The sequence below is a fragment of the Podarcis raffonei genome, chromosome 13 (assembly GCF_027172205.1).
Source record: "Podarcis raffonei isolate rPodRaf1 chromosome 13, rPodRaf1.pri, whole genome shotgun sequence".
NCBI lineage: Eukaryota > Metazoa > Chordata > Lepidosauria > Squamata > Lacertidae > Podarcis > Podarcis raffonei.
This window is the reverse complement of record NC_070614.1, coordinates 43356147-43369008: the sequence shown is the minus strand read 5'-3', so window position 1 is coordinate 43369008 and position 12862 is coordinate 43356147. Positions and strand designations below refer to the sequence as shown.

The window sequence follows — 12862 nt, the reverse complement described above, 5'->3', positions numbered from 1 at the left end:
AATAATAATAATAATAATAATAATAATTTATTATTTATACCCTGCCCATCTGGCTGGGCTTCCCCAGCCACTCTGTCCCAAAAAATATTAAAATACTATAATATATATATATATATATATATATATATATATATATATATATATATTATGATAAACTCATCCAAATTACAGTCCTCCATTATATCCAAAGTCTTTGTGACCTTGCAAGAGTTATTTAAAGCCTGTCAAAGAGTTCAAGTGTTTACAGTGTTCTTTTAGATACAGTCTATATTCGTCCCATTCTCTATTGAAGTTTTGATCCTCCCAATTTCTGATTTTCCCAGTCAGTCTTGCCATCTTTGAATAGTCTAGTATTTTCATCTGCCAGTCTGCTTTCATAGGTATCTTATCATTTTTCCAACTCTGGGCAAGCAGCATCCTTGCAGCTGTACATAAACAGTCTTTTCAATTCCTTCGATATCTCTGTACCTACAATTCCTAACGAAAAGGCTTCTGGTTTTTTAACAAAAGTTATTCTAAACATTTTTTAAAGTTCATTATATATCATTTCCCAGAATTCCTTTATCGTTTTACAATTCCACCACATATGACAGAAGGTGCCCTGGAAGATTCACTTTTAAATGTGAACAGAATTGAGTTCCTTCCCCATCCCTACATGCACACGACTGGCCCTGACAATGCAGCAAAAAGCAGAGAGTTAATACAGGTGACAGATCATGCTCTGCTCCTGTGGTGTCACTTCCCACCCCAGACCTTGGTTTTGGTGACCATCTTCCATATGGCAACCTTGATTTCGTTGTTCCTCAGGGTGTAGATCATGGGGTTCATTAAGGGGAAGACCACGGTGTGGAAGATGGCGACCAACTTGTCGAGAGCGAAGGCCTGGAAGGGGCGGCAGTACATGTAGATTGCGGGAGCGAACATGATGAAGACGATGATGATGTGGGTGACGCATGTGGAGGCTGTCTTGCCCTTCCCTTTGGTGGAGCTGGACCTCACCTTGGACAGAAGGGCCCCGTAGGAGATGAGGAGGAGAATGAAACATATCAAAGTGGCCAAGCCGCTGTTGAAGAACATGACAAACTCCAGGTTGTACGTGTCGGTGCAGGCCAGCTTGATGATCTGGTTGATGTCACAGAAGAAGTTGTCCAGCTTGTTTGGGCCGCAGAAGGGGAGCTGGATGATGGGAATGAACTGGATCAGGGAATGCATTAAGCCAAGGAGCCACACGGTTGCAACCAGTCCCCAGCAGACAGCTTTGCTCACCACGTTGCCATAACGCAGAGGGTGGCAGATGGCCACGTACCGGTCAAAGGCCATGCCAATGAGGAGGAGGAATTCGGCTGCCCCCAGCCAGTGGAGAAAGAAGATCTGGGACATGCAGCCCCAATATGAGATGGCTTTCCGCTGTGAGTACAGGTCAGACAACATCTTGGGCGGGGTGACTGAACAGTAGCAGAGGTCTAGGAAGGCCAGGTTGCCCAGGAAGAAGAACATGGGGGAGCTGAGGCGGGGGTTGCTCAAGATGGTCACGATGATGAGGATGTTCACAGGCAAGATGAGGGTGTCAAAGAAGAGGAAGAGGACAAAGAGAAAGAGCTGGACCTCCCTTCTCTGAGAGAGACCCAGCAGCACAAACTCCTTCACCATCGTGGTGCGGTTGCCCCGCTCCATCCTCTTGGGGTTGCCTCCTGCAACAAACACTCACACACATCCTCACACTGGAAGGACTGCAAGCTGTACACGAATCGGAAATCACCAACATGAAACAGCTTCTAAAACCTGGATCCGCTAGAGAGGACAAGGTGCAGACTTGAGGGATTTACTTTGAATTTAACTAAAACAGGGATGGAAAGCCTCAGGCTTGGGGACTGAATGTGGCCCCAAGGCCTCGCTATCTGGCCCTTGGAATTCTCTGCTGGTTGACTGGTCTTGAAACAGTAGACCAGGCTCCCTCAACCTGGTGGTCTCCAGATGTTCTTGGACAACAGCTCCCATTTCCCCTCACAATGGACCATACTGACTGGGGATGATGGGAGCTAGAGTCCAATGACATGTTGAGCAGTTATGGCTGGTCCATCAGGCTGAATGGGGCATTGACCTACCAACCTTAGTCTGCTTTCAGCCAGCCCTCACCTGCTTTCTTTCTTACCTACAACCAACTAAGTAGATGGACTTGGCTGTCAGCTTCTTCCTCTTCAGTCTCAGGACCCATCATTTAAAGCAGTATTATACCACTTAAGTATATATTTAAAGCAATATCAAACCACTTTAAACAGCCATGACTCCCCCACCCCAATATCCTGAGAACTGTGGTTTGTTAAAGGAGCTGAGAGTTTATCCCCTTTCCCTTCACACAAGTACAATACAATTCTCAGAGTGGTTTAACAATCAATCCCTCTTCCCAGACACCTAGTGCTTCTTCTCTTTTCAGCTAATAACAAGCGTATTGCCTGCCAGGTTTGTTTGACCACAGACAACAGTGAGACAAAAAAAGAGGGGAGAATGAGTCATAGATTTGTAAATGGAATCTATTGTAAGATTGGAGGGCTTGACAGGAGAGGTTCAATGGGCTCGATGGACTGCTTAAAGTTGGTCAAACATAGAAACATAGAACTGTAGAGTTGGAAGAGACACCAAGGACATAGCTGTCAACGTTTCCCTTTTTAAAAGGGAAATTCCCTTATTCCGAATAGGATTCCTCGCAAGAAAAGGGAAAAGTTGACAGCTATGCACCAAGGGTCATCCTGGCAACACAAGAATCTTGCCCACAGTTGCCACTGAAGCATGTTGGTCAGGCATATCCATTTGTGATGTAAACTGCAGGCAATGTATTAATGTGGGAACTAAATCGTTAGGCAATTGTATCTCGATGCAGTATGATTAGGGGGTGGGGAGTGTTCTGAAAAGAATAAGGAGAGAAGGGAGAAGACCCTGCGCCCAGCTCAAGATGGGGGTGGATATGTGTTTGCGAATGAAACGAACAGAATAGAGTGCATTTGTATAAGAGAGAAAGGCACAGAGAGCTGAGCTTGGGTTCTGAAAGCATCTCAGGGGCTTGGCTGTCGCTCTAGAGATCTGATGTGGGAGCCGTGTGAAAAGTACTTAGGTTCTACGGGCAACTTGTACGTCTGTAAATATTTACCAAATGCCCACAAACCTGCAATAACCTCCTTCCAAAGGGAAGCAAACCCAGGTTAAGTGTAGCACCCTGAGAACATTTCACCACCCAGAGATATGGGGGCGAGTGTAACAATATGCTTCCCATGCAGAAAGTCCCAGAATTCAACCCCCAGCATATTTAAGGAATGTGAAGTAGTAAGTGCTGTGAAGGACCCCTTGTTGGAAGCCAAGAGTCACTGCCTACCAGAATGGACATTACTAGGCCAGATGGATAAATGTTCTCACTATAAGACAGCTTCATTTAATCCTATTCGAATGAGCTCCAACTACTGAGCTACAGCATGCGCAGTAGAGCATTGCAGGAGCAACGTGCTGACAACCTCCATTTGCAAGAGTTGCAATTGAAATAATAGAATCATAGAATTGGAAGAGACCCCAAGGATCGTCTAATCCAACCCCCTGCAATGCAGGAATATGCAGCTGTCCCACACAGGGATCGAACTAGCAACCTTGACATTATCAGCAGTTTACTGAGCTGTCTGGGCATATAGCACAATCTTCCTATGTCTGATGTACCTCCTAGTAAAGAGAGGAGATTGTTTTGCCCTCTGTTCATTGTGTGATGGATGAACATAAGATGAGTCCTGCTGGATCAGGCAAGTGGTACATCTAGCCCAGCACCCTGTTCTCACAGTGCTCAAGCGGATGTCTAAGGCAACACACACACCCTTCTGTGGTTTCCAGCAACTGGTATTCAGTCTCCAACAGTGGAAGTAGAACACAGCCATCAGAGTTAGGAGTCACTGATAGCCTTATCCTCCCATAGATGTATGTATGTATGTATGTATGTATGGATGGATGGATGGATGGATGGATGTATGCATGCATGTATGTATGTATAGATAGATGATAGATGATAGATGATAGATGATAGATGATAGATGATAGATAGATAGATAGATAGATAGATAGATAATAGCTTATGACCTTCTCATGGGCATCTGGGAAAGGAAAAGAAGCCAGGGCTTTTGCATCTTTAACAGTTGTCTAGGAGAGGGAATTTCAGCAGGTGTAGCTGGAATGAGAAGCTGAAATTCTCATTACCGACGAAAGAATGGCAATTGAAATTAATGGACTACGCAGAATTAGACAAATTAACAGGAAGGGTTTGAAACCTGCGGAACCAGAGATTCTTAGAAGACTGGATTAAATATTTGAACTATTTGAAAAGCAATTGTAATAAGCAGATTACGCTAGTAGGACTGCAAGAAATTCTGTAAGGAGGATTATATGAAATATTGCAAGGAAGACTATGAAGAGAATTATTAGTTAATGACAATTAAAAGTAATAGAGAAATTAAGAAATGCAGAATAAGTGATAAAGAACGGAAAATCTTCAGAGGTTGTTGACGGAAGTCTAAAATGTTGTATAAGATAAGAAGTTATGTTAAAGGACTGTTGGAAATGATATGTTAAAAAATTAATAAAAATGTGTATATATATATATATATATATATATATATATATATATATATATGAGAAGCTGAAATTCTCTGTTCTATGACCTATTAGAGGAGCAGGAGCCCCATCCTGAATTTTCACCCAGTTTCCTGAACCAGACCTAGACTTGCTTTCCACAAGGCTGCTGTGTCATAGTCTTGGCCCTTTCAAAATACTTTAAAGCTCAAACAATCTTAGGTTCAAATAAGACACAGGTAGACACTGCGGGCATGGTTGGTTAGCAGAATAGGATGTGAAGAGAGAGAGAGAGAGAGAGAGAGAGAGAGAGAGAGAGAGAATCAATGGAGGAAAGGCGGAAGAGGAGCATCAGGAATGACTTACCATGCAGGATCTTGGTGCGACAAGAGATGCCCTTAGTTGGCCACAGGTCTTCACACCTCCCAATACTAAATCAGCTCCTGCCCCATGAGAATCCCTTGAATGGGAAAACGGATCTGCTCCATGTTTAGACCTGGAAGGAAGCCCAACTTGGAGTTCAGGGAGCTTGTTAAAAAGAAAAAGAAAAAAGATCGTGGCTGGGTTTGCAAGTGATGGCAGCATCCCCCAGGATGGGAAGGTGGGAGATGAATCAAGAATGAATCCAGATTGGAATGAGATTTCACTTCTGCAGTAGTGTACAATGTTGTAGGATTGGAGGGTCAGTCTGGGTGACATTTGTGGTTCCCTTTCAGTCCTATGATCATGTAGCTGTGAGGTTTAGAAGCTAGTGAAAGGACACATTCAATTAGGGCACGTGCTACAGCATTAAAGATCATGCCAAGCTGCCTAGTTGCTAAGCAATAGCTCCACCCACCTCGCTCTTTAACACTACCAGAATCAAGCTGTCTACTGAATGACCCCTTTTGTTGCATTTCCAACCCATACATGCAGCTACATTAAAACAAACAAAAGTAGCACATTAATTAATTACATCGTTGCTGTCAGATTTATTAGCAAGACTTGCAGATATATAGAATTTTTTAAAAAAATATGCACAGTTTTTGAACTTTCATGAAAAATTGTTTCAGTTCATGGATGAACATAATGAGAGATGCCATTTTTGTGATAGAGCAGCATATTTAAAAATCTCATATGCATCCATTATAGCAACCTTAGGCTCAGGATCCAAATGCAGACCTCGAGGCCTCTTGATCTGACCCTCTTCCCAGGTCACACGCACAACAAACCCTGCTTTGAACCCATTTTTAGTTTTGCCTAACTGGAATGAATCCTTGATCTCTCGATGCCTGGATGGAGAATAGAGAAGGTTGTGTGAGTGTGTAAACTAGCCTATTGTACAAAAGTTGAATTCATATTTATTCCTTTGCCCACTTTTGCTTCTGGCTCTGCCCACCAGTAGTGTGTGGCCCCCAAGAAGGTTGCACAGAAGCCACTGTGGCCCTCAGCCTGAGAAAGATTGTCCACCTAGGCTTATGCATTGGCAAACCCACTTCTTCAAACCCCATTATTATTTACTTTCTTTCATTTTGTACCCCAAAATCTGTGTTTGCCCATCAGCTTCCACATGGTTTGTTTGATCTCCTTGTTCCTCAGTGTGTAGATCATGGGATTCATTAGGGGGAAGTGTGGAAAATGGCCCCCACCTTGTCGAAGGAATAGTCCTGGAAGGGACGGCAGTAGAGGTAGATGATGAACATGATGAAGATGAAGATGGTGTGGTGATTCAGATGGAGGCAGCTTTGCTCTTTTCTTGATCTCCTATCCTCACCTTGACCAGAAGGGCTCCATAGGAGATGAGGAGGATGAAACACATCAAGTTGGCCAGACCACTGTTGAAGAACATGATGAACTCCAGGATGTAGGTACCTGTGCAGGCCAGCCTGACGATCTGGTTAATGTAACAGAAGAAGTTGTCTAGCTCATTGGGATCACAAAGGGGGAGTGGCACGATAAGGATAATTTGGATGACGGAGTGCACAAATACTAGACACCATGATGCTAGGGCCAAAATGCAGTAAACTGCTCTGGTGACTAGACTGGTGTAGTGCAGCAGGTGACAAAAGCCACATAGTGGTCAGTGGCGATGGCAATGATAAGGAACGCCTTGGACCCTCCAAGAAAATGGAGGAAGAAGATCTGGGCCATGAAAGCCTTGTAGGAGATCGTCTTGTGCTAGGAGAAGAAATCAGCAAGCATCCTGTCTAAAACTGGATAGCAACAGCCAATCAGTGTGGAAAATATTGAACTAGATCAGGCACCCCCAAACTCGGCTCTCCAGATGTTTTGGGACTACAACTCCCACCATCCCTAGCTAATAGGACCAGTGGTCAGGGATGATGGGAATTGTAGTCCCAAAACTTCTGGAGGGCTGAGTTGGGGGATGCCTGAACTAGATGTTCCAATGACTCAGTAGAACATAGTTTCCTATGTACCCATGTAAAGAAAGAAAAGCTTAAGATATTACGTCTGTTGCATTAACTTTGACTTGAAGGACCTGCCACAAAATGCCGCAGCACAGACTTCTGTTATTTAGGGGACATCAAATCATCAAAAAATGAAATGGGAGCAAATTATGGGGACCTTTGTCCCGTGGTGAATGATGATGATTGAGAAAATAATATTTTTACACACACACAACCCAGTGTAGGAAGTATCACAGAAACTTGAGGCATTCCAAGAGTGGTTACCCAATCTCCAGGAGACTCTGTTCATATGCCATCACCCCCTTTCTGAAAGTGTTAGAGAGCAAATAATGCCTATTCTGCCCATGAGACTATAAAGAAAGCCCTACCAGATCTGACCAAAGCTCCACCTAGTACAGTATCCACTTCTCACAGTCATCAACAAGATGCTCATGGGAAGCCAATAAGCAGGACCTGAGTACCACTACTCACTCCCTTCCTATTGGCTTCAGCAACTGCCTCTGACAGTGGAGGGAGTGCATAGCCTTTGTGGCTTTGGGCCATTCCTGGTTGCATCCATGAATGTGTCTAATCCTCTTCTAAATCCATTCCAGCTGGCAACCATCATTATATCTTGTAGGAGCCAATTTCATAGTTTAACTGTGAGCTGTGTAAAGAGGAGCTCTCTTTTGCCTGTCCTGGATCTTCCAACATTTCTCCTCATTGGATGGCCCTGCATTCTTGTGTTGTGAGAAAGGGAGACAATATTATTCCTATCTGCTTTCTCCACACTGTACATAATCTTCTACACCCCTGTCACCCCATCCCTTGCCCTTCATCTTATCTTATGAACTGAAAAGTCCCCAATGTTTTAACCACATGTGAGTTGCTCCAATCCTTGGATCATATTGGTTGCCCTTTCCTGAACCTCCAAATCCTGAACCTCTAGGTTTAAAACCAGCCACTCTTACGTTGCAAGGGGGACTTCAGATGCTCAACAAGAAGGACAATAAATGAAGAGGGGAAACATTGAATGACAAAAATAAAATAAAAATAACTCATCGTTTCCTGCTTTGTTGAGAAAAGGAAGACCTGCGGCCTGTCAGATGCTGTGTTTTCCACGTGCCGCAACCCTAAAATCCCATCTAGCCTAATAAGGAGAATTGATGATGATGGGACCTGTTCAGAGCTTACTCTGGAATCAAGCCCAGTCCAGCAACCAGGGAACTTGTTAAAAAGTTAGTAGCTGAAGTTTGCATGTGATGGAGCTGTATCCTGGGGGGAAGATGGGGGAATATAGGAGAGTGACTGAAAGATGCACTTCATTTAGTTTTGTCCATCCCAGTGGTATGTTGCTTGGCTTACTTGCTCAAGAAAAAGTTTATGTGACATGCATCCATGCCCTTGAAAATTGTACATGATTTAAATTAATATGTTACAAACCAGAAAGGGAAGTTGAGGGAAGTCGTTGGGGTGGGGGTAGGGAATTTATTCTGTGATTATATTATAAGATGTAAATTTGTTAAAGATGAAAAATCCAATAAAAACTATTTTTTTAAAAAGGGGAAAAAAGAAAATTGTACATGTAATAATAATGATAATGATAATGATAATGATAATGATAATGATGATGATAATAATAATAATAATAATAATAATAATAATAATAATAATAATAATAATGTATTACTTATAACCCGCTCACCTGGCTGGGCCTCCTCAGCCACTCTGGGCAGCTTCCAACAGGATATTAAAAACACAATAAAACATCAAACATTAAACACTTCTCTAAACAGGGCTGCCTTCAGATGTCTTCTAAAAGTCAGATAGTTGTTTATTTCATTGACATCTGGCGGGAGTGCGTTCCGCAGGATGGGTGCCACTACTGAGAAGGCCCTCTGCCTGGTTCCCTGTTTGACCCCTTGTTTTTACTGCAGTAGCCAGCAAACCAGGGCACGTGTGTGTTTGTGGAGAACATCATGCTTGGGGACCAAATGCAACTCCATCTGGCCCTCCTCAGGCCACACCTCCTTTAATGCCTCATGCTCGTCTGGTTGGGTGATGGAGAATGGTGTATGTAGAAACGGGTCTACTGTACAAATGTGAAATTTCCATTCACTTCTCTGCCCGCTTTTGCCACAGGTCCACCACTGGCCCTTGGAAGATTTGCTAGATGCAGATGTGGTTCCAGGGCCAAAATAAGTTCCCCCATCCCTGCACCTGACCACACTGACTTCCTTGTAGCTATGGTACTTTTGGGTACCTTTCCTTTAGATGGGTACTAAGTGCATTGGAAGCAGCAATTGACATTCCAGCTGATTTTCTTGCAATGTCTCCCTGGACTCAGCTACATTAATAAAGATACAGCAATTTGAATGCGCTATAAACATGCAACACCAAATGGCGCCAGAGAGTAGGAGATTTTAAAGCACGGTTTTCCGTAGAGATTTCTTTCTTTTTTTATAATGATCTGATTTCTGACTTATTAATAGCACTTTTTTTCCTGTGTCTAGCTCCATCCCCAGTTAATTATTCATTTGTCACACACTTTTTCAGTGCCTGAAGAATACTGACAGCCTAGAGCTAACACAACACTTTCTTGACTGCAATTCATGCCAAATGTGATTGTGAAAATCTCCTGCACTTCTGGAACCCAGGGCAGCTGATGTTCTATCCTGCTTCCTGCTTCCCCATCTGCGGGCTCTTTACTGTAGTTCACCATCACTCTTTTTTTTTTTTTTTACATACTGTGGCCTGGATGATTAGTTTATTCATTTTAAAGGTATATAGCTTCATCCTTCATTGGTGCCAATACTGTGGCAAGTTGCAATACAAAGCCTCATTGATAAAACAGTAAACTGAGGGTTGTCACTCCTCTATGGTTCCATGGGCACATTTGGAGTTCTGGTCAACTGCTGTGAAATTATATTTCTGGTATAATTTATATTAGTTTCACAGTTATATGCTGCACTGCTGCATGGTCTGCCAGCCACTTGGAACTGTGCTTAGCCACAAGTCCCTGCGCACTAAATATTTATTACATGCAGTAATCAATGTCTGTATTCTGATTTCTTTTTAAAAGCTCATTCTGCTTTGAAGGCTTTGGAGTGGGCAACAACACTTAAAAGTGAGCTGAACAAGACAGGAAAAAAACAACCAAAGCATTATTTTAAATGTCAAAATACTGTAATATGAACCTCAAATTTTAATTTACACCATACTAGCTCAAATGCTATCTATGAAGGACCAACCTGACCAAGAAAGGCTTTGGGAGTTTCAGAAACAAAATGATCTTGCTTAAACATTTGGTGAGTTTCCAGTAGAAGAGAGTTTCATGGTCCATTGTGTGGACATGGGGTAGTAGCCAACATTAAACAGACTCAGAGTAAACCTATTGAATATAAATGACATATCTAACTTTCGTCCATTAATTCCAATGGGTCCATTCTGATAATGAAGTCATAGGAAGCTACCCTATAGTTGTGTGTTTGAATGAGAGTGAAGATCCTAGATGACCTGTTTATTGAGCATTCATCCTGATTGGCTTATCACAACATTTATGTGGAAGTCAGACCATGTCTGACCTTTATGAAGCTTCTCCTTTGATTTCTTTGTGGGGAGGTTATGAAGGCAGTGAGCATCCACCCTGAATTCATTCTGTTTGTGCCTTCCTATTTATCATTCATTTATCACACTTTTCAGTGTGTTTCCCTAACTGCAAATACCTGGTCCCTTGTCCCAAAGAGGTGGATTTGTTGCATAGACCCCACCATTAAACCAATCCACTTTGATGGAGAAAATCAAAATTCCTGACTTGAATTCCCTCCCACAAAACACTGACAGTCTGAAGGTGACCTGAGCCCCTGGTTTCTCAGTTCAAGAGCCTCCAGTACAAGAACAAATCATAGCAAAGACACTCAACTGATGCTCTGTCAGTGACATCAGGTCTCAGCAGCTATGTTCTCATCCCAGGCCCCTCAATATCAATTGCTGGATTTGGGAGCTAAAGAAGAGCAGGTGGAAGGTGCTGCTCTGTTGACCAAACAGAAGTAAAAGCCTAATCTCTTAGAGCAGAGATGGAAAGCTTTCAGCCTTCCAGATGCTGTCATACTAACATCCCATCAGCCATGACAATTGGACATGCTGTTGAGGTTAATGGGAAGTGGAGTCCAACAACATCTGGAGTGTCACAGGTTTCTGATACCTGTCCTAGAAGTTATATGAGTCCTGGTCAAACCAGAGGGCCATTTCTGCTTAACAGTCTCCTTATGGCATGCTTAATCTCCTTGTTCCTCAGCGTGTAGATGATGGGGTTCATCAAGGGGAAGACCACAGTGTGGAAAACAGCCACCACCTTGTCAAAAGAAAACTCCCGGAAAGGGTGACCGTAGATGTAGATGGCGGGACCAAACATGACAATAACAATGATGATGTGGGTGATGCATGTGGAAGTAGCTTTGTTCTTCCCCTCGACAGAACCCGTTCTCACCTTGAACAGCAGGATCACATAGGAGATGAGGAGGAGAATGAAACAAATGATGGTGGAGACACCACTGTTGACAAACATGAAGAACTCCAGGGCATAGGTGTCTGCGCAAGCCAACTTGACGACCTGAGTGATGTCACAGAAGAAGTTGTCCAGTTCATTGGGGCCACAGAAAGGGAGTGGGACAATGAGGAGAACTTGGATGATGGAGTGGACAAAACCTAGGCACCAGGATCCCACCACCATGGCACTGCAGACTGGCCTGCTTACTATGGTGGCATAATGCAATGGGTGGCAAATGGCCACATAGCGGTCAATGGCCATGGCAATGAGAAGGAAGACCTCTGACCCTCCCAGCAAGTGGAGGAAGAAGATCTGGGCCATGCAAGCCTTGTAGGAGATGGCCTTGCGGCTGGAGAAGAAATCGGCAAGCATCTTGGGAGGGGTGACGGAGCAGTAGCAGATGTCCAGAAATGCCAGGTTGGCCAAGAAGAAGTACATGGGGGACCCCAATCGGGTGTCGCTGAGGATGGTCATGATGATGAGGATGTTTCCTGGCAGGATCAGACAGTAGAAGAGAAGGAAGAGGAAGAACAGGAAGAGCTGGGCCCCTCGTGCCTGGGAGAGACCCAGCAGAACGAACTCTTTCACCATGGAATGATTCCCTTGCAGCATCCTTCCAGAAGCCTATAACATTAGGGCACAGAGACAGCGGACAGAGAAAATACTTTCCTCCTCCTTTCCTGACACTAGAACTTGTGGAACTCCAAGTTACAAAGCAATGGGGGCGAGGAGGCAATTTGCTGTGGAGAAGGGATGAGCGGGAGCTTTGCCCCCATAACTTGTTGCTTACATTCCTACATCCCTTCTTCACAACAATTTCCTGCCAAAGAGGGTTCCGGAGTCATATATGCAGCACTGTGGGGGAAAGATGGGGCATGGCAGAACGGTAGGGTGGGCATGGTGCAATCAGGTTGCAGCTTTTCTCTGCAAAACACCCCTCATGCTAAGAGGATATGCTCAGGGAACGATCGGTTCTATTAATTACGAAATGACAACCTGAGCATCCCTCTGTATGCCCCACATTCTGTGCTAAACACGTCATTTACAAAGCCAGTGCTGATCTTATGACATGTAGGAACATAAGAAGAGCTCTGCTACATCAGGCCAATGGAACATCTAGTCCAACACCATCCTCTTTGCACAGGGGCCAGCCAGATGCAGCAAGTCTCCCTACTTGTGATTCCCATCAACTTGTAGTTGGAGGCATCTGACCATCATGGCTTTTAGCCACTGCTAGCCTTATCCTCCATGAATTATGCTATTTGTCATCTAAAGCTGTCAAAGTTGGGGACCACCGCTTTATCTTGTGGGAGCAAATGTTAGGCTA

The 12862-nt window shown here is 43.8% G+C and overlaps 2 protein-coding genes and 1 pseudogene across 2 annotated transcripts; all 3 read right to left on the bottom strand.

Annotated features, from left to right (window-relative positions):
* Nucleotides 1–735: 735 nt before the first annotated feature.
* On the bottom strand, nucleotides 736–1674 carry LOC128398982 (olfactory receptor 4N2-like). Its single transcript, XM_053360242.1, has one exon. The coding sequence runs from the start codon at nucleotides 1672–1674 to the stop codon at nucleotides 736–738; it is 939 nt and encodes a 312-aa protein (XP_053216217.1).
* A 4431-nt stretch (nucleotides 1675–6105) lies between these two features.
* Nucleotides 6106–6780, bottom strand: LOC128398981 (olfactory receptor 4N5-like; annotated as a pseudogene).
* Nucleotides 6781–11217: 4437 nt separating this feature from the next.
* LOC128398980 (olfactory receptor 4N2-like) lies at nucleotides 11218–12147 on the bottom strand. Its single transcript, XM_053360241.1, has one exon. The coding sequence runs from the start codon at nucleotides 12145–12147 to the stop codon at nucleotides 11218–11220; it is 930 nt and encodes a 309-aa protein (XP_053216216.1).
* Between the last annotated feature and the right edge of the window lie 715 nt (nucleotides 12148–12862).